The sequence below is a fragment of the Podarcis erhardii genome (assembly GCF_964252035.2).
Source record: "Podarcis erhardii genome assembly, chromosome: 7".
NCBI classification, from domain to species: Eukaryota; Metazoa; Chordata; class Lepidosauria; order Squamata; family Lacertidae; genus Podarcis; species Podarcis erhardii.
Window position 1 is genome coordinate 45,519,059 of NC_138511.1, and position 24,998 is coordinate 45,544,056.

Here is a 24,998-nt window from a genome sequence, read left to right on the forward strand (position 1 = left end):
GGGATTCTTGGGCTTCCGAGGCCGCCGTACCTTAGGCCACTCCCACTCATCAACCAGGTGGCGAGGCGGGGGGTGGGATGAGGTGGAGGAGGGCATAGTGCTCAGAGGCCAATCGGAACGACGCGCCGTTGACTTTGTCAGCCAATGAAATAGTCTACTTTCATGAGGCGGCCGACGGGGGTGGGAAGCAAAGCATGTTTTTCTCTTAGTAAATGCGAACGACTAGGATGTGCTTCATACGGAACTTTTGAGAGGAATGGCATCAGCGTAGACAGGCAGATAGCATATTAATTGGTTCCTAACCTGTATGGAAATGATGGATTGATTTTTTGGGGGTGTATGTATGATATATTCCCACTCTTCAATATAAATTATATACACATACACAAGTCTGAGAAGCTGATACACTAATATATACTCAAAACAATTTAAAAAATCATAAAAGCATAACCATTTTAACACAGATTGAAAATAATAAAACATATAAAGGTAACTATATATGTCTAGAAAGGCTTACCAAAACAAAAAGTCTTTAAGCAGGTATCATATAGGTAGGAGGATGCGTACCTTATGACAATGGGTATGTGTAAGGACTCTGCTGGCAGGGAGGCTTTCAAGTCAAGTCAAGTACTTTATTACGGTCATAGACCAGCATAAACAAAACATATACATAGATAGTATAACAGTATGAATCCAGGCGAATAATTATTAAATAAATAGGAGCTAGAACCAAATGTAGATTTAAACATATACATAGAGTACTTAATTAAGGATAGACAATGGGTCTAAAAAATTTATAAGAAAGATTAAAAGATTAAAAGATCAGTTAACACAGCTATATGGGTTGGGCTTCAGAAGTGCGGATCTAATAATATGGGCCTTCAGTTTAGGATTGAATTGTAGCATAGATCATTATTCGTCAGATATCTGTCATGGCAGCGCAATATCTGGTGACTGAATATGTGACTTCTGGGCTCTCTTCCTGTGAACCAGACCAAGTTTTATTGCGACAAAAGCCAGCGACACCAAACACCACAAGACCAAACAAAAAGAAATCAACAACAACATCAAGAAGAAGAAGAAGAAAAAAGATTACACAAGGGAACTTCGCAGTGTGCCACTCAACAAAAGAAGTTTACGCTTCCTGATTGCTAAAGTGCAAAATTTGGCCACCTCATATGATTGAGCTTGAGGAATCTTCCAGAAGGTATTTTCGTATAATTTCGGGGGAGGATTCCAAATAATGTTGTAGGGGTATAAATTTTGATAAAAGCGGCAAAATGAGTTGAGCTCGTTCTTCACTATAAAATTTGCAAAATTTTGCAGGGAGGCTTTCTGGATCCAAGAAGGGGACCATCAATATTACCTAAGAATATCTTAAAATAAACCACAGAGCCTAGGGCTTGCCGATCAGAAGGTTGGCAGTTTGAATCCCCACAACGGGGTGAGCTCCCATTGCTCGGTCACTGCTCCTGCCAGCCTAGTAGTTCGAAAGCACGTCAAAGTGCAAGTAGATAAATAGGAACAGTGTTTCCGTGCGCTGCTCTGGTTCGCCAGAAGCGGCTTAGTCATGCTGGCCACATGACCCGGAAGCTGTACACCGGCTCCCTCGGCCAATTAAGCGAGATGAGTGCCACAACCCCAGAATCATCCATGACTGGACCTAACGGTCAGGAGTCCCTTTACCTTTACCTATGTGTAAGGACTCTGCTAGCAGGGAGGTTTTCTGGATCCAGGAAGGGGACTGTCAATATTACCTAAGAATATTTTAAAATACAGTGGTACCTCAGGTTACATACGCTTCAGGTTACATACGCTTCAGGTTACAGACTCCGCTAACCCAGAAATAGTGCTTCAGGTTAAGAACTTTGCTTCAGTATGAGAACAGAAATTGTGCTCCGGCAGCACGGCGGCAGCAGGAGGCCCCATTAGCTAAAGTGGTCTTCAGGTTAAGAACAGTTTCAGGTTAAGAACGGACCTCCAGAACGAATTAAGTACTTAAGCCGAGGTACCACTGTAAGTGAATGAGAAAATGAGTTATATCTTTCCACCTCTGCCTTATCTGGGATTTGAAGGGAGCACCAGGAGTCCACATAGGAGTTTTCAGAAGAACCCTCAGGCTGAAATAATTCTAAAGAGCTTGAAGAGTGCAACACTTGCTATTGCTGATTTCATCAACCGGGTGCCCTCCAGTTGTTTTGGACTACAGCTCCCATAACAGCCAAAGATGTCATCCAAAACACCTAGAAGGTACCAGGATACCAAAGGCTATGAAACTGAATGTAAGTGGTCTATGTAGATGCCACCTCCACTACATTGGGACACACAACAGAGCTTCAAACATAACTTAGAAAACACTAATCAACAATCATTTTACAAACACATTAGAACAAACCTGTTTCAAAATAATTTCTTGTTGTTTTTAGGACACCCCTCACAGAGCCACAATTCCCAGAACACTTAACAAACTGGTTTCCAGGATTCTTTGGTGGGAGCCATAACAGTTAAAGTGCTGTGAGAGTACTTTCAACATATGGTGTGGAAATGACTGTCAGTCCTAAATACATTTATTTATTTAATTTATGTAACAAAATTCATATACCGATTGATTGAAAGAAAATCTCTAAGCAGTTTACAAAATTACTTATATTTAGAATATATCTTGCTAATTTATTTGGATTTTCTTTAAGCTTAGTTACAAACCTAGGCATGCTTTATTAGGATCAGTACTGATTGAAATAAATGTGACTCACTTGCCAAATATTTTTAGACTGTTAATTATTCTTCTGTACATTTATCCTCATACAACACCACAACCATACCCTCTGTTTCCAGTCTTCAGGCTGTGATGCTGGTTTCTTATGCAGTCAAAACAGTAGCACCAGCACAACAGGAACTGATCAGCTGGGAGAAACAAAAAGCTGGGAACATGGTGTGGACCCCAGAAACAGCCCTATCAGAACTGAGATGGATTGCAAGTTGGTGGGGGTTGGAACAGGAAGACGGAGGTTGAGGAAGGTGAATTAAAAAGAGAAACCAGAACCCTGGACTGAAACAGTTGCTTCATGTCCCAGTTTAATCTATTTTGGATTTAAAAATAAAAATAAAAATTGAAGGTGTGGGGCAGATATAAATGCTTGAACCTGTATCCTGAGCAGCCTGACACACTTTTAAAGCAGATATAAGCCAAGGAGTTGTGCATGTCACTGTTTCCCCATGTATACATGGGTCTCTGAGCAGTTAAATGTTCGAACTAAGGACACACATTCATTTGAACCTCACCAACAAAGTGCAGCTACATTTCAAAAGCTTTCTGGGCTTTGGCAATTGGTTCAGCTGAATTGAGCAATGCACAAATGGACCTTGGCATATGAGGGCAAGAACGTGATTGATCCAAGTACATGCATCAGCTTTCGGAGTAACATTACACGACTTTGCCAATATGCTGAGTATTTGAGACGTGATCTCTAGTTCTTCACCTGCTCTTATTGACAAGGGAGATGGGTGGGAAAGGGGCCCCACCACATTCAGATACAAAAGTTGTATGAATTATGGGGTGTGTGTTTCTCTTTTTGCCTGATTATCCCCCTATGACAGCCTTGCCTTCCTGTCTTCTGTTTATTCAGTCACGGGAAATATTTTCAGGTTGAGGGGAGTGTGGAAAGCCATCATTTTCACAGGAAATGTGCATTTCTCTTTATTTTCCAGTTAAGCAAGTTAAACCACATGAGCTGGAGGGCAGCCCAACAGCCTCTTCATTTATTTACCATCAAGTTGCAGAGGGTTGGAATGGGCTGAGATAACAACAGGCCAGAGACGCACAGTCACGATGCTTCCATATCTGCACAGTGGCTCCAGCTTATCTGCAGTCATAAAAACAAAAATGTAGGTAGGGTAGTTCTATTCCCTTCATTACAGCAGTTCGCTTATTTGTTGAAAGATGACCTGAGTGTTGTTATCTGGGGCTTCTGGAAAGCCCTCCAAGGGGTGGGGGGAGTGAGGAGGGGATGAATTTGCCCCCTTGTCTTTCAAACCATATTATGAGATTCTTTGGGGGAGCAACAATATTTCTGTCTAACTCACCAATTCTATGTTGAATTACTATACAGTGGTATAGTACTTAATGGTTACGTACTTAATTCGTTCCGGAGGTCTGTTCTTAAACTGAAACTGTTTTTATCCCGAAGCACCACTTTAGCTAATGGGGCCTCCCACTGCCGCTGCCAGATTTCTGTTCTCATGCTGAAGCAAAGTTCTTAACCCGAGGTACTATTTCTGGGTTAGCGGAGTTTGTAACCTGAAGCGTATGTAACCCGAGGTACCACTGTAGTTATGAACATTCACATGGGCTCAGGTATGAGTGCTACATCTTAAAGGCATCAATCCTTCTATTTCAAAACATTTCTGAAAATTAGCTCTTAGATCTTCATGAATATTACTCCTTCTCTGCTGGAAGCCTTCCACACATCCTGTACCTAATATCTGCATTGTTGATACCTACTCTGATGGCTACATAACAGGTGCTGCTTTGAGATCATGGGAGTTTCAGCCCCACCAAGGGCCAGCCATACAAAATGCCTTACCAGTCCCACATTCCTTTCACAAATTCAAGCAGAGTGAAATGTAATTTATGGTTGTCCTACTCAGTCTTGTGCTTTACCACAGATTGGACTTGGATCTTGAAAACTAACCATAGGAATAAGACCAGAGCTGTCAAATGAACAAGCCCATCGAGATCATAATTGTTGGGAAATAACTGGGAAATGCTAGTTATTCCTGAAGTCCCATTTGTGTGGGGAACTACAAAGAAAAAACGACTGACTGCTCAGAATAAAAACAAACAAACATGGGACTTTACGCACTCTGTAGCCAAAACAGCCCCCAGAAAAGTTTAAAACTCAGATCTATGCAGCATTTGCAAAGTGTGGGAAATATAGCTTATTAGACCTTTAAATGTCCAAGTGCTACGTGCTTACAGTTCTCTTCTGCCTCTAGCTTTCTCGGAGTGAATAGACCACAAACTTTAGTAAGTTTAAATGCTTTACTTACAGTAAACACATGTCTCACTCATGCATTGTTCAATACAACAGCAGAAACAACACAGGCAGTATATTATTGATTACAAAAGGCAAACACTAATCTCAAACATGTGGCCTAAGTCTGGAGTCCAAGTCTCAAACCTTTGCTCAGCTTACATGGTTCAACAGAAGAAGGAAAGGAACAAGAAACAGACAATACTTATTCCCAAATGTGAGGGGGTGTGACCTATCTGTCCCTTCTCTAGTAATTTACAGCTCTGTGGTCTTTAACCCCTTCATTTACTAACTAGCATAGGTATGCATTGTTGACTGCAAACAACTCCCACAATAATTACCCAGTTGAAATGGACAGCGACTTGGCCATAGAAAACATGGAGGTTACCAACTTGGCTCATGTTAGTGGTAACCAAAAATCCAATTGTACTTATAAAACAGATGATAGCAGCAGCTGTAAAAACCAGACATGAAATCAATAAGCCCCTAAGTAGGATGCAACAGAACAATTTCCCTCAACCAGGCACCCTCCAAATGTTTTTAAGCACAACTTACATCTGTACTAGTTGGGGTGGGTGGGAGCTATAGTACAAAACATCTGGAGGACACCAACTTGTGGAAGGCTAGAACAGAGAATTATGCCTAAATAATTACACCAGCGAGGTCTACCTTATTTGCCATTTTGTCTTTTCCTCTACGTAGATCTGCTAATTAGAGGTAGTTGCTCTTGCTTAAGTCCTTTTACTACCTTCCAGAGTTACACTTTTCTCGTCTGTGGTTTGATGTCTTATGGAGTAGGTCAAACCTTTCCTCAAACCAGTTACCGTCCTTGTTCCTGTGGAATACTCTGGCAGAAAGCAGAAACTTCCTCTGACATACCAAATAAATAGTGGCTTATTACTAATAAGAGTGGTTCTGGGGCACGATCCTGCTGGAAATCATTCCATCAGCAACACCCTATACATGTGCTCAGGGCCCTTCAAAGGCAACAAATTTCTGTCATGGATAAGCAGACATAAGGGAGAAGTGGTTGACTGAGCCAGGTAAGGAGAAGAGATGGCAGACTATTTTTCTTTCTGATGATAATGCTGCTGACCTTTGTCTCTCTGATGTTTACTCCTCAAAAATATCTCTCTGATGTTCTTATTCTTTAAGTAAAGATTATTTCCCTCTGCTTGTTAAACCACAGCCATTAAACCAACCACTTTCTACAGCAACCTTAACTATGTTCCTGCCCTTCCCTCTTGTTCACAGTTAAGCATGTGGTCTTATGACAGAGAAGGATCGAAGGAATTTGGCATTTGGGCTGAGGATCATGACCATTGTCAACTTTGTCATACAGAAGAATCTTCTCTGGCCAGACCTTTAAGCCCTCTTTCTCGTTTCTCCACATGCAAACTCCTCCGTCTTGGCTGTAAGTCCTAGATGTCCTGATCCCTCCCTTGCAGACTTTTTTTCCACCTGGCCTGGGAGAGTGGGCCCCTGACTGACTCTAGCTACAAAAGCTGAAGCTTCACAAAATGTTCTTTGGGGGAGGGGGGCTTGCTCTTGGTTTTTCGTATCTTTATTTTAGATCTTGTTGTGATTTATGTGGACATTGTTCTGTTTGGTTCTGTTCTGTGTATTTTTTTAATGTTTTGTTTATTGTTCATGACTTTTGTTATGTTGTAATTACATATTCATGTTGTAAACTGCCTTGAGCGTGGCTTGAACTGTGGAAAGGCAGCATACAAATACAATTATGTATCTATATATGCTTGTAGCTTACTCTCCCATGTTGCCTTTATTGATGTCAATAATTGCATAGCTGTTACCCACAGTAGGGCCTAGAAAATGCTCTTGATTCTCTCCAGGCAGGGATAGTTTCATACAGCAGCAGCCACGAGGCACTTGGCACCCAGTATATGTGCTCACCAGTGTGCCCCTTGTAATTTTCCTTTTGGGAGGGTGGGGTCACTTCCTATGACCCCCTCCCTCCCGCCTGCTTTTACAGTAACTCCTGCAGAAGGCCAGGCACACAAGACCTTAGCAATGTGTGGGTCCTGGGCCTGGAATGTTTTCTTTCATCTCTAATCGCTGCACTGAGGCTCATAAATCATGTAGCCAAGACAACAAGTAAAAACATGACTGTAATTTGTTTCTTCCTGGCCCATTTTTGGCACAGCAAAACCAGAGACTTTCTTGGCTGGGAATGATGATGACACCATAACAGAAGGCGAGTGAGTGGACATCAACCTGGTGACTCTTCCCCCACCTTCCCTGCTTTCTTTTTAGAGGTGCCAGGAGGTAGTAGGATGCTGACAGTTATCTCACTGCTGACCATGCTGGATAAAGAATAACACAATTAGCAACCGGATTGTGTGTGTGTGTGTGTGTGTGTGTGCCACTTCTTTGAGGGAAAGAACGTCATATTCATGTGTGTTTATTGTCACCAAAGGCACCTGATCAGATGGTGGAAACAAAGTTTTCAGATAAACAAATTATTTTTTTCATTTTTTTCCTTTTGGAGATTGGAGGCAAAACAGGCCTGGTGGTGCAAGAAGTTTATGGACTGAAAAAAAGTTATGTTTTACATGATTGTCCTTATTTATATCACGTTCGCAGCAATCCTCTGCAGAATTAAGTGGAAGCAAACCTCACTGAACACAGTTATATTGACTTTGAGGCAAACATCCATGGGAATGGGCCACTGTATCCTAATTTCCTGAACCACAGGTGACATGTTCCTGCTCCTAAGTAGTTTAGTGTATGAGTTCAAAACTGTCTCCCATGAATACATAACAATTGATTGTCTGTATTGTGGTGGGCCACCTCATCCAGAACTGTTTCACGAAGTGGCTCTGGGAAGCTCTCAGATCAGAGCTGACAGAAAGCACCATCCCATGTCTGTCTCAAGCAAGTACACTCAGGCATTGACAGCTGGCCACCCCATTAGCCTCAAGCAGGCTTCACCACTGGATGCAACCAGATGTTGTGGACATGGCTCTTATAAGCCCCAGCATCATATGACCATGCTGCCTGGGGTTCATGGGAGCTGAAGTTTGAAACATCTGGAGAGCAACGGGTTGGCAAAGACTGTCCTAGGGTAAGCAATGGCACCACTTGAATGGGCTGTGCTGTTGGGCCAGTGCTACACAATCCCACATAATTCTTCAGTTACTATTAAAAAGAAAAGAAAAAAGATAGAAACTGTTTTTTTTCTTCTTCTGAGAATGCCACTGCCTTTATGAGAACAGTTTCTACACAACTCCTAGTTGGGAGTCCTGGGAAATAAAGGCTTGGGATGTGTGTGACTTACTCATTTCTGACTAGCCTGATAAGACCCAAGATGGACCCCACCACTGTTGTCTTCCTCCTACCCCTTTCCCTCAGTGGCTGTCAAAGAATATGAAGGGGGAGGGAATTCCACAGATCTCTCTTGGGCCTCAGCTGAAACTCCCCATTCCATAGCTCACTGGAAGAAGAATGAGGAAAAACACATACTTATACCAGAGCCTGCCAAATGGAAAATTATAAAACAGTGGGGAGAGGAGCATGATTGACACACAAATAAATAACACTTAGAATGAGACACGCTGTTTAAAAAGAAGGGAAGTTTTCTTTTCGCTCCATTCCTACTGCAGAAGTTATGACAAGCAACAGCTGACATCTTGTCAAAGTTGTTGGATCCAGTATGTCCCATTGAGTTCAATGGGCCTGCTCTTACGGCTGTCTGGATCCAGCACCTTATTTGCTGCCAATAGCTACAGCTGCTCTCTCCAACTCTTTTTCTGCATAACGTGAACTGGTGAAAATGTGCCTCCTTTAGCTTAATAGATAGTGGTATAATGGTAAATTCTGTAGTACAAGAGCTCATCTTGACACAGATAAATTTATAAGTGATGAGAATAAGGTGGTGCAATTGGGGCAGAGTGAGGCAGCTGCCTCAGGCAGCAGGGTGGGCAAAAAAAGAGGCAAGTGGAGCTCTCAGAGGGTGAGCTTGGTCTGGCAGATGACCATCTTCTGTAGAAACAAGCCTTTTTCACAGTCTTTCTAATTTACACATGGTGGGCAAGCAATTCCATTGGTGGGCATTTAGCCCTCTCGGTACCCCACCCTTCCCCAGTGCCACCTGTATCCCAAATATTTTATAGCATAAAGGAAGGAAGGCAACACCTCTGCTATCTTTGTTATCTGCAAACAGAACATGCAGCACCCAGAAAGGGAAATACAACAACCTTTCAAACATTAATTAAAAAGTAATTCCCAACTACAGCGTTTGAAGCTTTCATGATTTGCAATTGCACGTTTAATTTTTTTAAAAATACACTTTTCCAACAGGACTAGATATGACAGTGCTGCAAGCAAGCTATTTCTGGAACTCCGCAAGGCTATGGAAATGCAAAGCTCACACTGAATTTTAAACGGATATTTTGCTTGTGTAGTAAGAGCACAGTTAGGTTCTCTTTAAGCGGGTGACAGCAGGTGTTTATTTTAAATGCAGAACAGGTAATTTATTGGTGTTCCACCCATGTGCTCTGTTCCCTGCGGGTATCCGCCCTGGCCAAGGATAGTGTTCATGATTCATGTAATAAAACCAGTTTAACAAACCCGTTCTAGTGCCCAAGGTGAAAGAGTCCTACACGTGAGGTGTTTCACCATGTTTAAATGGCTGTTCCACTTTCATTACAGCCTTTTGGAAGCATAACAATGTGACAACTTTCCCCAAAGACTTTTTGAAAGATCTGTTAGTTGTGCCAAACTAGAGCCTAACAGCAACCTCCAGTATGTGAATAGTCCAGCATCATGTTCTCATGATGAAGAAGGTGGGCATCCCTACCAGCTGGATCCATGATGTGACTTGTATTGTTTTTGATGTTTTAATCTTCTTATTGACTTCATGTAATTTCGAGTCAGTATTTTGCTACACCCTGCTCTGGGATTATTTTAGTGAAGAGCAGAACATTTCCCCATCCCTGAGCTAAGCCCTGAATGTTATAGGAAGTGTGTGCCAATAATAATAATAATAATAATAATAATAATAATAATAATAATAATAATATATTTATTTATATCCCGCCCATCTGGCTGGGTTTCCCCAGCCACTCTGGGTGGCTTCCAACAAAATATTAAAAATACGTTAAAACATCAGTCAAATAATAATAATAATGCCTGTTTTGTAGCAATACACTCTGCCCAAGCAGGTCTCTGGCCATTACTTCCTTCATACCTATGACCAGACTAGATTCAAGTGGGGGAAAACCATCCATGATGCCGTTCATCTGTTGGCCAGAGCCAAGGCTAAACGGGTTAACCCTCAAGCCTTTGCTGGATTGCCAAGAGAGGAATCATCACCCGCTTCCTAGTCCTGCTCTTCAGCACCCTCTTGTGGGATATGTACACACAGCCGCTTAAAGTGGATTCAGTGCATCCACACATTGTCCTCATCCAAATGGCAGCCTGAATCCTACCCACAGCTGCTTTAATTTGGATTTCCCCAATATACAGATAACGCAGCAAAGGATATAAAGAAAATTTCGTAAGGGGAAAAAAGGCCAACATTGTGTGGACGAGTATTTTTATTATAAAAAAAACCTGGTGATGTTTTTTCTGGATGTCCTCTATTAATACCCTCTGTTACTAAGTCCTGTACTTTCATTGGCAAACTGCCTCCATAGGCCTGAGGCAACACACTCACTTTTTTAAAAAAACACTGTTTTGTGCAAGTGTGGTATATCGGAAAACTAATATCTCAAAAATTAAAACAAATTGCCCAGTTCACAACAGGCCTCAGTTTTCCAGAACTCAGGGAAGATGGAGAATAACTAATTAAGAGAAAGGAACAGCAACAGGTTGATTTCGGTAGACAACCTGTTTATTGAATGTTCTTCCTGATTTGTTTGTGGGAAGTTGTATGATACCTTATCAAGCATTTTTTTTTATACCACACTCTCCAGGGCATTGCCCCAGCGCTTTCCTTACTGCAAAAATCCCTTTTTATTTGGAAGCAGCTTTCTTGTGTAAGAGGGCCCAATCCACTTGAACTGCACCACCTCAGTTTGCCAGGAATGTATTGAAGTCCATGCCCAAAACAGTAACAGCCTGGAGACAGGTAATTAATAAATAATAATAATTTTATTATTTACATCCTTCCCATCTTGAACCATTAATGGTGTTTGTACTCAATTCTTTCCTTCTACTCTTGTCTCTGGTTGACCAGGTTTGCCAGGTTTTTGAAAGGGGGGGGGGGAATAAAAACTTTGTTTACTAAAAGCAAGGTGAGCACAGTCAAAAAAATTTACCTGCCTCCAGCTCCAGCCTGTTGTTGTCACAGGTCCTGTTGTTTTGCAAACCACACTTCCCCAGCCAGCTGCATTCCTAGCCTCCCCTTCCTGCAAATGTGAGACTGGGGAGCCAATGCGAGAGCAATAAACCTGGGAGTGAGGAGGAGGAGAACATGGCAGCACAGTGAGAGAAGCAGGAGCAATTGGTATCAGATCAACCTCCTTTGGAGGGCATTATTTTATACTAATCGATAGGAACACATACTTTTGAGGGTAACTTTAATTATTTAATTATTTAACAAAAACCACATGCCACTTGATTGTAATAAAATATCTAAGTGGTTAATTAAAATTAAAGTCAAACAATATCTAAGTGGTTAATTAAAATTAAAGTCAAACAATAGGAGACTGTTAAAAACAGGAATTAAAAACATTCAAAAGATAATGTTCCTGTGTGCTGGTGGAGATCTTGAATTTCACTCCGATTTCTACAGCAGAACTGTTGCTATCCAACCACTGTGATCAAAGAAGCGCATTCAATATATGAGGCTGAAAGCAGGGGTTTCTCCCCAGAAAGGCTGCTGTGTGTTTGGACTATATTTTTAAAGGGAAACAACATGCAATAATGCAAAACAGCCTGGGACTCCAAGGTCACATTTGACATACATCAACCCTCTCCCAGCTGGTGCCCTGAAGATGCTTTGGACTACAACTCCCATCAGTTCTAGTATCACAAGGTTGTGCCAGCTGGGGACTAGGTGAGTTGTAGTCCAAAGGGTACCGGCTTGGGCAAGGCTGGTATGCATAATTTTAAAGTGAGAATAAAGTAGAGAAGCTTTCTCTGGTGATGGTGTCCACACTCTGTTTAAGATGGCAAAAAATAATCTCAAATTTCACTGGAACCTATTTCCAAAAAGATTGCAGATGTGATCTATTCCTATGTGCCCTCCCAACCACAATCTCGGCCCACAAGCTTTGTCATCCTCCTTTTCCTCCTAGAGTCAAATTTCCCTGCCCAGTGTTTGTGGAAGCTGCCCAGCTGCCCCCTTGATTTCCATGGGCAAACAGAGACACCGGGAGGGCTTGGCCTCTTCCTTCTCCTGTGTTTCATGTGGGCTTCTAGCCAGAGGAGCAAGCAGATCCCTGCTGGGACCATCTTGCCTATCCTGCCAGGTTGAGATGGCACTGAGGCGACAGACAGCTCCCGGCTTAGCCCTGCTGCTCTGGGCCCTGTGCAGGACTGCTGTGCCTGTCACCACGCCTGAGGCTGTGCTAAGGGAGCACCAAGGACATTGCTACCAGCTTGCTCAGGAAAGACTGGCTTTTGAGGATGCCCAGGCTGCCTGTGGCCGATGGGGAGGGCACTTGGCACAGGTCCCTTGGGAGGTGACAGGGACGTGGGGTGCTCTGAGAAGGAGGAGGGGGCAGCTGAGAGGGCCCTCTGGAGGCTGGTGGGTCTCCAAGGGCCCAACCAAGCCTGCGGTGGCAGGTAAGTCAGTCCTGTGGGGGCACCAGAGAGGGCTGGGCAGAGGTGGGAAGTTGTTTCTACTCCAGAGGGTGGAGGGTGTGTCCTGGTTTCTATCACAAAGGCCAGGTCCCTTTACACAGCTGACTTGGCTGTGGTTAAAGGCTGGGATTTGGGGAGCCACATTGAGGGGCAGGGTGTGGAGGTGGGGGGCACTGTGCTGCAGAGAGCTGGCTCTTTTGCTTGTAGTGTAGAATTCTGCTTATTTTCATCTGCTCTGTCAAGGGCATACCACCCCGCTCTGCCTACTGTGGTCAGATCTTACAAGAGGGCAAGGCCCTCACCTTGCCCTGCCCAGCTTGCCACCATGCCCATGGCAGCCTCTTATGTCTTTGCCCAGGAGCCCAGCCTCATCTGCATGGGGCTCACCATCAGCCCCCCACCTGCACCTTCCTCTCCAACCTGGGCCTGCTGCAGGAGGCTACCGGGCCCACGTGCCGCCAGAGGCATCCTTTCATCTGCGAATTTGGTGAGAGGCCAGCTGGGCTGCCAGGGTGGGATTGTGACACCCCCACTCCACCCCACCTCTGAGGACAGAGATGGCTCCTCCTGACCCAGGAGGGGCTCCCTTTCAGGATGGTCCTTTTTGCAGGTCCTGTGGAGGGAGGTGAATGCCCAGTCAAAGTGGCCAGGAGTGCCAACAGCTCCAGGCCTTGGCAAAAACAGAAGGCTCAGCTGGTAGGTGATGGTGGCCAGTTCTCTTCCCTCCAAGTCCAAAGCAAATAGGCTTTCCCTCCTGCTGCCTGAAACCAAACTCCAGCAGATGCACCAAGGCAGAGGATGGGGGGGGGAGCAATAAAAACAGCCTGTCTGCCACCTCTTAGCCACCCTCCAGACAATTCCTTTGGGCATGATTCCTGGGCAAGCTCCTAACAGGGAACCCTTTGCCCTGCCCCTTCCAAGAAAGCCTATTGGGTGACATATCCTACCTGGCACAGTGGCACTGCTCTGTCCCACTCTTTTTTCTCTGTCTGCCTCCAGGATCTGACCTCCATGGGGCGGAGGCCACAAAGGCTCATGCGGCGGCATCTGGGTGATAAGCAGAAGTACCCAGGTGATGTGGGGATTTATTGATTTCTGAAATAATGCATTGAAGAGTAGGTCATCTGCAATTATAAGCAATTGTGAGAGGCTGATCATCTTGGGTCATTCTGCTTATTTTAACAAACCCTTTAAATGCGCTAAAATAATATTTGTGCGGCTGAAAGGGGTATTTTATCTTATTTCTCATAGACCATCTTTTCCAAAAGATTGTAGATGTCAGCACAACCAAAATATATGCTTTCAATCTGCCTGTACAGAATTACAACTCCAACATTTACCAATGGTGTTTAAGCTGTGCCCAAGGGGCAAGGCACCCGTGATTAACTGTTTTTAACAAGTTTTATTTCAGATAAACTTTTATTGCCATGTTCTACCTCTTCCATGGAAAGAGCCTGAAGCAATGCTCAGGATGAAAATAAGCAACTGTAATAATGTAAAAGCGGGAATATAACTAGTAGCCAGTGGTTCCCTTATCATGAGGCTGATCCTTTTGCTGGTCAGGGCAGTGGTTTTCCCCTGAAAGGAAGCAGCTTGTTGAGACAGGCTCACCGCAAGGAGTTTGTGTTTATGGAGGCCAAAATGCCTGTTTCTGTGTAGGGGGACCCTGAGGGGAGAAAAGACTCTTGCTCATACTTCTCCTCTTGCCTCCAGAGACATCAGCAATCAGGGAGGCCTTGCAGGATGTTGTTCCCAGGACCTGGCAGCAGGTAAAAGAGCCCCACTGGGAGGGAGAATCTGGGGAGGGGACCCCCTTCAGCCCAGCCCCATTGAGGCCCACAGCAGAGCCACCAACCTTCCTCTGGCTCAAGACAGCCAACCTCTCTTCTGGTGGTTAGCACAGGCCTTATGTAGGCCGGGAATCCCTTATTCAGTGATCTGCATTTGCCTGCCAGCATTTGAACCCAAACTCCTGATTCTGCCTGCAGGAGCTGCTCCAGCGACTGACACTGCCGGTGAACAATGGTGCCTGGAGTGCCTCTGAGCTGGTATGATTGGGCCCATGGGGAGGGCGGATGCCCCAGAAGGGACTGAGCCCCAACTCCAAAGGCTGTGTAGCTCCCATGGGGAACCTGAAGAAAGAGTCAGGCCAAGTCCTAAGAAGCTCTTTCCTCCAAGAGAGGTGATGGGGAACATCTCATGGAAGGAGTCGAGGGACCCCCATTAGTGCTGAGGGTCTTGGGCAATGAATGGGCATGGAGGAACATTAATATTATGTGCCTTTGCGTGCCAGGAAGAGGAGGTGGGGTTTCTTCAGGCTGTCAGTGAGGACCTGCTGAAAAGGAGGCCTCCAGCCTCCCCACACTGGCACCTCCTCAACCTCCTGGCAGTCCATGGCACCAGCCGGCTCCTGCAGGTTATTCTGGGCCCCTGCTCACCCAACGTCAACATCCAGGTGAGGATATGCCACACTCCCGGGTGCCCTGGTGGGGAGGGACAGGCCGGTGCATGGGTCCCTTCATCCCATATTGCCCCATCTTGGATGGAGATTGAGTCCCCAGTAACTGCCCACTTCTCCCTCCAGCAGCATGAGGCCCTGACTGGCACCCTGATGCAGATCCTTCACAAGCTGGAGCAAGCTCTTCAGGAACTGGGGGGCAGCAGTGATGCCATCACCATGGAGACGCCTCTCATCAGCATCTATACACACAGGTAAGCTACCAGGCTTGCAGCCACTGGGTAACGGGGAAGGTAGGAAGCTTGACTGGTCTGGGAAGGGAAGGGAAGGGAAGGGAGAAAGATCTTGGCAGGAAGTGTCCAAGGGAAAAGGCCTTGAGGTAGCCATCTGACCTTCCCTCATCATGGCAGCTGGCTCACATTTGCCTGGCTGTCCTGCAGATTGGCAACTCTCCTGAGGCACCCTGATCCCAGGCACCATCTGCTGTGCCCTGGCTCTAACCCTAACTCTCTTTGTCTCCCTGGCTCAGGGTGAACTCTTCCAGGCTGGGCAATATGGCGTTCTCCTTCCCTGGCAACCCATGGGCAGCCAGAGTCATTTTGCCAGAGCAGTCTGCGCTGGGCGCCGTCATGCCACAGAATATCCCAGTGGATGTGCAGGTAAGACGGAGCAGGAGTGTGTGGCTGGCCCTCTCCTTTGGACTGGGCACAGGGGCCTTCCCTTTCCATGGAACGCAAACTCTCCTCTGGCATCTGCTGCTACCCCAGGAGGAGAAGGAAGGTAGAGAGCACCCAGGCAACAAGTCACTTGCTGTGCTGTGGAATGCACTGGGGCCCAGCACTCAGAAGTGACTTGGCTCCTTCAAATCAGCCTGATGATGCACCCAGAGGCATCTTCACTCCCTCCCTCTTCTGGAGCCTCATGCTTCTGGGTTGGACTCCAAACATTTCATGACACCCCCCTTGCCAACACCCCTGCAACCAAGGCCCTCTGTCTTGGCCCTACTCAATCTACCTACCCAGTGCTTCCAACAGTAAGCAGCCATGTTTCAAAAAATGGGGAGCAGAGCGTGAGGGGGGGGGGAGCGCCCAGCCATCCTGCCGAGTGTGGCCATGTGGCCGAGCAGGCATGGCTGGTGGGTCAGGCCCCCTCAGCAGTGGCGCTGCCCTTTCTTCTTCTCTCCCTCTCTCTTTAGATGGTGAGCTTCCTGGGCAGCCCCTTTCCCCCGAGCTCTGGGGAAGGGGTCCCAGGAGCTGTAGCTGAACTGAACCTCCTTTCTGAGGGCAGCCAGATCAGCGTTAGCAACCTGAGCACCCCTGTCCAGGTATGTCCTGCCTAGAGACTTTGGGCTGAGTGGAGCCTTCCTCCCTGTAAGGGGGTGGGCTATTGAGCATCTCCAGAGGGCAAGGACAGCCCTCCAGGATCATTTCTCATGGCAGGATCTCATAGTGTGGAGATCAGCTGGATTAGCCACCAGGTAAGCCAGCCGCTTAGCCTGGGAGAGCCTACAGTACAGGGTCTGGTCTCTCTGTCATCATCCTTCCCTCTCTCCCGCCGCAGCTCACCTCCATCAGTGAGGCTACCTCTGCTCCGGGTGAGAGCCTGAGGCAGCTGCTCATCTCACTGTGGTGGTGCAGTAGCAGCCAGTGACATCCTGCTCTCTTTTCCTATCCCAGATTTTCCTGCCCCGGGTTGGGCCTACAGCCCCTGCCGAGCCAGCTGCCTTCCTCTCTCCAGGGGAGGCCCTCCTTCTGACTGCGAACGTGACATGGACAGGGGGATCCCTGATGATCCACGCTCACCTGGACCCTGTGGGGCCTCTGGAGCTCTTCTTGCAGCCAAGCGAGCAACTCCGGGAGCCCATTGAGCCCAACGTTGGCCTGGGTATAGCAGGGGGACAGAAGAGCTGGCTTCTGCTTCCACTTTTGGCCTGGGGAGTGTGAGGACCTCTTCCTAAAATGGTTAACCTTTTGTGTTGCCCCCCCCCCGCCCCCATCTCCTGCAGATGGCTACACTTGGCTAGTGAAGGAGGAAGTTCTTCGTGACCTGAGAGGAGCCCTTCAGTTCCTGGTGGTGCCACTGAACCTCTCTGCCAGCCAGGGTCCTGCCACCTTACATGTCAGCACCTATGGGATCCAGTGTGTCTCCCGGCACCTGCCTGATGCCCAGTGGCGAGAGGCAGGCTGCAAGGTGAGTCTTGGCGTTCAAGAAACAAAGGAAATCTGGGTACCAGAGGCAGGGAAGAATCAGAATAGCTGCCTCTGGTCCTTAATAACACTTCTATCCCATTTCAAGACCATACTGCCTGCTTCTTTATTTAAAGCATCTGGATCTCTGTTTTGTGAAAAATATCCAAGGTGATCTGCTGCCCAGAAGCGCCCTTAATCCCACCCTGTTTGCAGGTAGGAAAGAGCAGCAGCCTGGCGGAAGTCCACTGCCTCTGCACCCACCTCTCCTTCTTTGGCAGCAGCTTCTGGGTGGCGCCAGTCCAGCTGGATGTGGTGCGCACAGCAGAGTACTTTAGCCAGGTGAACAAGAACCCAGTTCTGGTTGTGGTCCTGGGAGTCGTCTATGCCCTCTACTTGGTGGGGGTGGCCTGGGCCCGCTGGTTGGACACACGCCCCCTGCACCAGGTAAGTTGCTGGGGGTGAGAGGGCCGGAGGTAAGGGGGGGGGGTCTGGCAGCAAGCAGCACAAACTCACATGCCCTTGGCAGATCTTAGGTGGTGATGCTCTCAGAAGGGCAGGTCATGCAGCAACAGCCACCATTTGGAGACTGAACTCTTGGAGGGTCTCCAGCGGCTCTCCCATGCCATGTGGAGAATAAAGGACTCTGATCTCCACCCCCTCCACCCCTAAAGGGTGTGGCTGGCTAGGGGCGGGGAAGGCTTCTTATTTTCTACAAATGGTCATGACTGCATTTTGCTCTCTATAAACATACAGCTGAGTGAGATGCAGCTAACTCTGTTCTGTCTAACAATTCCATGTGGATTTAAGGTTTGCACATCTCTTCACCAGCAAAAGAGATCCCCTTATTCTGGTCTTCACTGGGGCCAAGTGGGAAGGACAACTGTATGTATGGGGCCTCAGCGCTCTCTGCTCTCCTGCGCTGCTCCATGGCAGAGCATGACCCTAGAAACGCCACCCCTCACACCTCTCTCCCTCTCTCAGGCAGGGCCAGTCCTCCTGTCCGATGATGATCCCTGTGCCCAGTATGGCTACCTTCTCCAGATCTCCCTGCATGGGCAGCAGAAGGCCCCCGGAGGCAGCCCCTGTGTGAGTGGTCTGCCCTGAGTGATGGAGGGGGTGGGGTGCCTGGTCTTTGCCCCAGAGCTCACCCAGCCCTTTCATCTCCAGCAGGTCTGCATCTGCCTGCAGGGATTGTCTGGTGTCAGCAAGCCTCGGCGCCTGCGCCTGGATGCCAGCCTCTTCCTCCTACGGGAGCCATACCCACTGGGAGAGCTCCAGAGCATTTGGTTGTGGCAGGAGCCCCACTCCGCTCCACAGCTGCCCTGGTCAGTCTGCCCAGAAGTAGGGTGGGCGGGTCACATCCCACTTGGAGACATTGTGCTGGCATGCGGACACTGTCCACCTCCCATGGCTTGGCTCTGGGTGCCAGCCTGCCTCTGCTGGATATGCCACAATTCTCCCTCTCTCTGAATGGGGCAGAGGTGGTTATTGTGTCAGGGTGGCCATCCTCAGGCACCCTGAGGAGGTGGGGCTGGGGGCGGGTCAGCAGCACACCCGGCACTCGTCCAGCAGGGAAGCCTCCTGCCTCTGCCTGACAGGACCTTCTTCTAAGTGGGGCACTAAGAGCACCAGCCTCCTGCCTGGCACTCATTACCCATCCCCTTCCCTCAGGCATATCGCCTACATCACAGTTCGAGACCTGCAGCAAAGTAGGAGGTTCCATTTTTCTTGCCAGCCGTGGCACGTCCCAGCAGCAGGGGCCCCACACAGCACTGCCCAGCATTTCCTAGCATCTCCACAGCACCAGCCAACAGCATTCTGGTAGGCTTACCAAGAGATGGGGGAGTCTGTTTGGGTGTCCTCAGCCCCCACCTGCCCACTGTGCATGAACTTAGCAGGCATCTCCAAACCGCCTCCTCCCAGCCAGAGCTAGAGACTCCAGCTGTCTTCCTCCTCTGGCTCTCCCATAGCCTGGCCCACCCACCCATCTTCCGCTCTCTCTGCAGGCCCATCTTCCGGCAAAGGACCCTGAATGGTCTTCGGGAGGAGCACACAGTGCTGACAGTGCTGCTGACCCGGACAGGCCACGGGCGGCTCATCACGCGGGTCCAGGGCCTCTCCTGCGGCTTCTGCCTCCTCCTCTGCTCTGCGCTTGTCAGCCTCATGTTCTGGGAGGTGCCCCATGAGTCACCCGAGCTCCTGAGTGTTGGTAAGGGTTGTGCCACATGGGATATCTCCCAAGGGCCACTGGCATGGAAAAGGGAGCTGTGCAACTCCTCTGCTCCAACTCCTGCCAGTGGAGGAAAGTCCCTCCTGCCACAACTGGAGGGACAAACACAGCCATACCCTTTGGGCCGGCAGGAGGGAGGTTCATGCATTGTATTAGGACTTTGGAAGAGCCTGGGTGCAGCTGGATCAGGCCAACTGCGGTGGGATCTAGCCTAGCATCATGCTTCTCACACGATGGCCACCCGATGCCTCCTGGGAAGCCCACAAGCAAGGCTCCTCTCCTACATTTGATCCCCTACCCGCTGAATTTGGAGGTATCCTGCGTCTGATTGTGCAGGTAGCAGTTGGTGCCTCCTTCCAGTGTCCCTGGGACACAAAGAGTGGTGACTGGTAGGTCCACTTGCAGGCACTTTCCCCCCCTGTTGATACACAGGCAGCTGCTTCTCCCTCTCCTGGAAGGACATCATGATCAGTGTGGAGAGTGCCTTGATTACCTTCCCCGTCAACTTGCTCCTTGTATTCATTTTCCGCCACGCTGAACCACGCAAGAGCCATGCAAAGCCTGGCCTGGCAACAGCTGTGCCAAGTGCCCCTGCCAGCCCAACAACCCTGGACACTGTGCATGAGGTAGGGACAAGAGCTCTCCAGGACCCAGGACATTTTTCCCATTGTGCCTCCCCTTGGAATAAGGCCATGGCTGAGCTGGCAGTGGAGAAGAACCCCCACCTGATCCCCGAAGCCCCACGTCCCCCAGGATCCTTCTTGCACCAGTGAACTTGGTAGCAGGGAGACGTTTTTGCAATTGCAGATACAGCAAGCACTGGCTTGCCAGAGAGTTTTCTCTGTGGCAGTTATGGGATGGCTTTTAATAGGTAGGAGAGGATATGTTAATGGTAATTTATCCCTCCAGGTGCCCACATTTGTGGGTTGAACATACAAAGAGATCAGCTTATCGCTTCGTTTAAAACACAGGGCTGAGCAGAGTTCAAAGTCTCATCCTCAGCAGAAAAATAGAAAGCATAGGAAAAGGCTGTGAAGCATTCATTAAATTCAGTCCAGCCACAAAGCAAGCTGGTTGCCCCTTAACAAAGAACCAGACACAGACTGAGAAGTAAGTTTAAAATATGTTTACTTACTCATAGTCATGCAATTGTTCTCAGCAGCAACAGCAGTAAAATACATGCAGGCAAAATACTTATATTTACAGTATGAACAGCTTGAGGCATGTGGCCAATGCTGGAGTGAGAGGATATATGTCTGCTCCATTGTTGGTTGAAGAGAAAAGAGAGAGGGAAGGAACAGGAAATACCTTGATTCTTCATTCCCAAGAGAGGAGGGGAAATGACCCCACACAGAACCATCTCTACCAATTACATTTCTATGGTCCGAGTCTCTCTATCAATAATGTGACCCTATGGTCTTAACGCCTTCACATGCTAACTCACAAAAATATGGATTGTTAGATTTGGCTGCAAATCTCCCACAGCACTTCTCCCATCTGCTACATCTTCTTGTGCCCAGCTTTGCCCACCTTACCCTCAGCCAGTTGGGTGCATTTGTGCCCCAGTCGTCTGCCACTCTCCCGTCTACCCGTGCTTGTCTTTCCCTCCCTAGAGCCTGCGTGGGGCAGTGGAGACGCTGAGCAAAGCCAGCAAGCAGAGCCAACAGCTTCTACATCCCGACATGGACCTTGAGGAGCTTCTGCAGTGGCTGGCTCGTTTTATCCATCCTGATCCTGGGGAGGAAGAGGAGGCAGCAGGTGAGAGCCCAGCCATGCCTGCCTGCCTGCCTGCCTTGGGCAGCCCTGCTAGACCCCCAGAGGATGGTGACGCTGTGGCTTCTGCTTGCAGGGAGGGAGCCCAAGATCTCCAGTGTGGCGCCCAGTCCTGATGTGCTGCACCAGACCTACTGCAACCGCTACCTCCTCCTGAAGCTGCGGCACATTTCCCGTCTCCTGGGGGAGCTGGAACCAGGAGTCTCGACAGCCAAGCACCCTCCGGCTCTGCAGCAGCGCGTGGAGGAGATGGCCAGGCGTCTTGAGCTAGCAAGCCCCATCCGGTCTCACTCCATGTAGGTAGCTCAAACAAGCTCCGTGAGCAGGCAGGGAAGCCTACCCTGCAGAGCCTCCTCCTCATGCCTTCCTCTTGTTCCTCCACAGCCGAAGGTGGCACTTGCCCTGGTGGGGCGCCTGGGTGGGGTGGGCCCTGCTGGTCTCCCTCAGCGCAGTGGCCACCTTCTTCTCCTTGCTCTATGGCTTCCACTATGGCAAGGAGAGCACCGAACGCTGGCTCATCTCCACTGCCATCTCCATGGGCCAGGCCCTCTTCGTCCTGCAGCCTCTCAAGGTACTTCCCAGCCAGGCTGAGCAAACCCAGCATTCCAGGGGGGCCTTCTCATGGGAGGTCAGGTTGCCAGACCTCCAAGTCTGATCTGAAGTCTTCAGGTTTGCCTAGTACCCTCCAGGTGGCAGGTGAAGGGCTTGAATCGCTAGATGGGTGAGAGTTCCAGTGGTGTGTGTGTGTGTACACAGAAGACTGTGTATAGAGGGTGCACACTTTGGACCAGCAGGAGCTGGATGCAAATTATAGCATAGACACTCTGGAGGACTACCTCCACCCTTCTCCTAATTAACCTCTGTCTCTAGGACCCTTGTGACTATACGTAGCAGGGTCTGTGCCCCTGACACCACCAGGGGCAGCCCCTAGGTCTCAGGTTTGGGCCCTGAAATCTCAGGGTCTGTGATACTCCTCAACTGGCAACCCGTAGGGGAAGGGACATCTCAGCAGCAGCAGCAGAAATCATGGTGCACATACTTCTTCCTCATCTCATGTATGTGTCTGCCACCTGCCTGGCTGGGACAGGTGTCTGGCATTGGAGCACTGCAAACACCCACTGCATCTCCTCTCTTCCTCCCATGAATTTCAAGGGGGTGGGGGAGAATTTAACCAAAGCACCCTCACACATACACCAGTTTGTTGTGGTGTTTTGGCACAAAGTGAGGGGCTTGGCTCATCTGGAGAAAGGGAAGCCTGCAGATGCTCCCTCTGTTTTATGGATGGGGGGAGGCAAAATGGCTGCGGATCCTGCCCATCCCTCTTCTTCCATGAAACCCAATGCAGGTGATAAGCTTTGCCATTTTCTGTGCCCTGATACTGAAGAAAGCAGAGGATGAAGATGAGGCAGTCCTGGACCTGGAAGACCGGTAAAGGGAGGAAGGAGGCTTGCAGAAGTGGAAAGGCAGGATGAATTGAAGGAGGGAAGGGGAAAGGGGCCTCTCCAGAGAGGGTGGGGACCTGGACTGCCTCCAAGTAGAGAAGGGCAAAGGTGGCACTGAGAATGTCCCGCACCAACTGCAGAAAACAAACTCGAGTTCAAAAAATTCCTTTCAAGACAGGGGCCAGGCAAGAGAAAGGGTTTTCAGTACTACGTCTGTTCCCTCTTCCACCTCCCGTAAGGGAAGGTTATGCACACACAGAGAAGAATCACGCCTCTCCACTTTGGATCGGCATGACTAGGAGCCCACCTGGACCATTCCTCTGCTGCTTTGAGTGGCCTGGCAAGGCAGGCAGGCTTGGTGGAGGAATCCAGTTGCTGGTGTGGGCACCTCTGGTTGCCAAGAGCAGGTAGCCCAGGGCCTGCTCTGGGAGAGGCAGAGGATGCAGAGTGGCTACACTAGGCATCTCCTGGGCTTGCTAAACAGGAAGGAAACACATTGAACCGAAGTCCCTGCAAGGGCAGGACTGGGACTGTCCCCTGTGGAAGGGGAGAAGATTGGGGAGGGACTAAAAGGTAGTGACTGGCATGTGCACAGTGGGGGTGGAGAGGAGTCACCACCCAGTGGCAGAGCAGCTGCTTTGCAGGCCCCCTGCCTTCCTAACTCTTGACACTCCCCATTAAAAAGATCTCGAGTAGTCTCTCTTTGCTCGTGGCCTTGAAACGCCACTGCCAGTCAGACTAGAGCAGACATATTAGGTTACCAGTAATTTAACCATCCTAAGGGACACTGCAGCTCCAGGACTGGGGCCAAGGGAGTAGAAAATATGCTGGGAAGCAGTCCTAGGGCCCCATCCTGACCCACGTCTTCAACCTCTGTGATTGCAGGCTGTGCTCTTTCCAGTGATGGGAGGACAACTTTCTGTGATGGGAGGACAACTTTCTGCGAGGCCACCTTGGCTTTTGCCACGCCATGTGCCCAAGACCTCCAATCAGCCTCTCCAACATGATGTCACCCACACCTGTACAAAGGCCAGGACCATCTCTCTGGAGGAACGGGAGGGCACAGCATGGGAGGGGGACAGCGAAGTCCCATTCTGTAACCTGCCAATGGAGCCAACCCTGAACTCACTGAGTGTTGAAAGAGTTGGGATGCAACTCAGCTTGCTGAGGGTTTGCATGAGGTTAAAGTGGATAGAGAAGGGAACCTCCAAGATTGTCTAACTGCCCTTTGATCTCTGTGATGACCTTTCCTTTACTATTAGACTGATATTCTTAGGGTTCCTGACAGTGACCAAACTTCCTGCTTCCCCCTCTTCCTTCTGAAGCTGAAGGAGAGAGGACATCTATGGATGTATCTCTGCCGAGAGTAAAGAGCAAGCATGACTCCCTTGTAGCTTTAAGATTAATTAGCTAAAACTAGGAACTCTTTTCTATCCAAGTATATATTTCTTATAATAAATGGAGCTTTATTATATTCCAATTTTAAGTACTCTGTGTGTGATTGCAATGAAGGCAAGCCTCCTCTCCCCAGTAAGAAGTCCATGTGTGCTGTGTGCTATCTTGCAAAGTGATTCAGCACTAGGCGCGGCCCACAGTGGTGTCTGTGGAAGCTCTTTCACTCTCTGAGGACTTCATGATTGGCTTCCCAGGGGCCCAGGCCCAGATCCAGACACCCATTCCCACTTCAAGCCCCCTGGTGGCCCCCTGGCAGTGACATGCAGTAAATTGTAAAACCTCATGTGGCTGGCTGGAGACTCGCCAGCACTTGTCCAGAAGAATCATAGAACTGTAGTGTTGGAAGGGACCGTGAGGGTCATCTACTCCTACCTCCTGAGGAATCCCACTAGCACAACCTCCCTGGAAGGGGGGTCCCTTCGCCTCCGTTTAGAAACCTCTAATGAAGGGGAGTCTGCCACCTTCCTGTCTGCCCCACTCCCCAACCCCTTGAAATCCCATTTCTTGTCACCCAAACTGCTTGATTATCATACAGTTCTTCTTCGGAGGAGTAAAAGGAATGGGATGTGCCACCTGGGCTCTCAACATTTGCCTGCCAGCGTGCCTTTTATGCAGCAGACAATGCAGTTGCTCCTCCTTTCTTCCTCG

General features: G+C 48.6%; 1 protein-coding gene and 3 long non-coding RNA genes across 15 annotated transcripts; 3 read left to right on the top strand and 1 right to left on the bottom strand.

Annotated features, from left to right (window-relative positions):
• Positions 1-210: 210 nt before the first annotated feature.
• Positions 211-6,564, top strand: LOC309347336. Its single transcript, XR_014158916.1, has 6 exons — positions 211-609; positions 1,722-1,778; positions 2,022-2,250; positions 2,836-3,018; positions 3,709-3,885; positions 4,996-6,564. It is a non-coding gene; the product is annotated as an uncharacterized lncRNA (long non-coding RNA).
• Positions 3,768-15,375, bottom strand: LOC309347334. 5 transcript variants are annotated; one of them, XR_014158910.1, is made up of 4 exons: positions 15,242-15,375; positions 13,751-13,850; positions 11,315-11,446; positions 3,768-3,863 (listed from the first exon to the last, which is right to left on the bottom strand). It is a non-coding gene; the product is annotated as an uncharacterized lncRNA (long non-coding RNA). The 5 variants fall into 5 exon arrangements; XR_014158911.1 differs by having other exon boundaries at positions 13,751-13,927; positions 15,242-15,366; XR_014158912.1 differs by lacking the exon at positions 15,242-15,375 and adding an exon at positions 14,659-14,792 and having other exon boundaries at positions 13,751-13,927.
• On the top strand, positions 7,411-11,119 carry LOC309347338. The gene is made up of 3 exons (XR_014158918.1): positions 7,411-7,748; positions 9,354-9,521; positions 11,024-11,119. It is a non-coding gene; the product is annotated as an uncharacterized lncRNA (long non-coding RNA).
• On the top strand, positions 11,469-23,820 carry LOC309347311 (polycystin-1-like protein 2). Of its 8 annotated transcripts, none has more exons than XM_081871786.1 (23): positions 11,923-12,785; positions 13,162-13,290; positions 13,414-13,499; positions 13,803-13,875; positions 14,517-14,572; positions 14,792-14,851; positions 15,097-15,258; positions 15,391-15,515; positions 15,791-15,920; positions 16,457-16,585; positions 16,938-17,145; positions 17,267-17,451; positions 17,664-17,894; positions 18,432-18,536; positions 18,618-18,775; positions 19,122-19,271; positions 19,457-19,659; positions 20,113-20,306; positions 21,294-21,438; positions 21,530-21,749; positions 21,838-22,024; positions 22,799-22,881; positions 23,781-23,820. In XM_081871786.1, exons 1-23 carry the CDS (start codon positions 12,353-12,355, stop codon positions 23,797-23,799), a joined length of 3,471 nt encoding a protein of 1,156 aa, XP_081727912.1. In that variant the 5' UTR covers positions 11,923-12,352; the 3' UTR covers positions 23,800-23,820. The 8 variants fall into 8 exon arrangements, 7 of the variants coding, with proteins under 7 accessions (XP_081727915.1, XP_081727912.1, XP_081727911.1 ...); XM_081871785.1 differs by having other exon boundaries at positions 11,924-12,785; positions 15,388-15,515; positions 18,621-18,775; XM_081871784.1 differs by having other exon boundaries at positions 11,925-12,785; positions 15,388-15,515.
• Positions 23,821-24,998: the final 1,178 nt, after the last annotated feature.

Coding starts and splice junctions, on each gene's coding strand:
- LOC309347311 (XM_081871784.1), top strand. CDS start 12,353: ATGGGCAAACAGAGACACCGGGAGGGCTTGGCCTCTTCCTTCTCCTGT. Junction 13,500..13,802: donor AAAAACAGAAGGCTCAGCTG/GTAGGTGATGGT, acceptor GTCTGCCTCCAG/GATCTGACCTCCATGGGGCG. Junction 15,921..16,456: donor ATATCCCAGTGGATGTGCAG/GTAAGACGGAGC, acceptor CTCTCTCTTTAG/ATGGTGAGCTTCCTGGGCAG.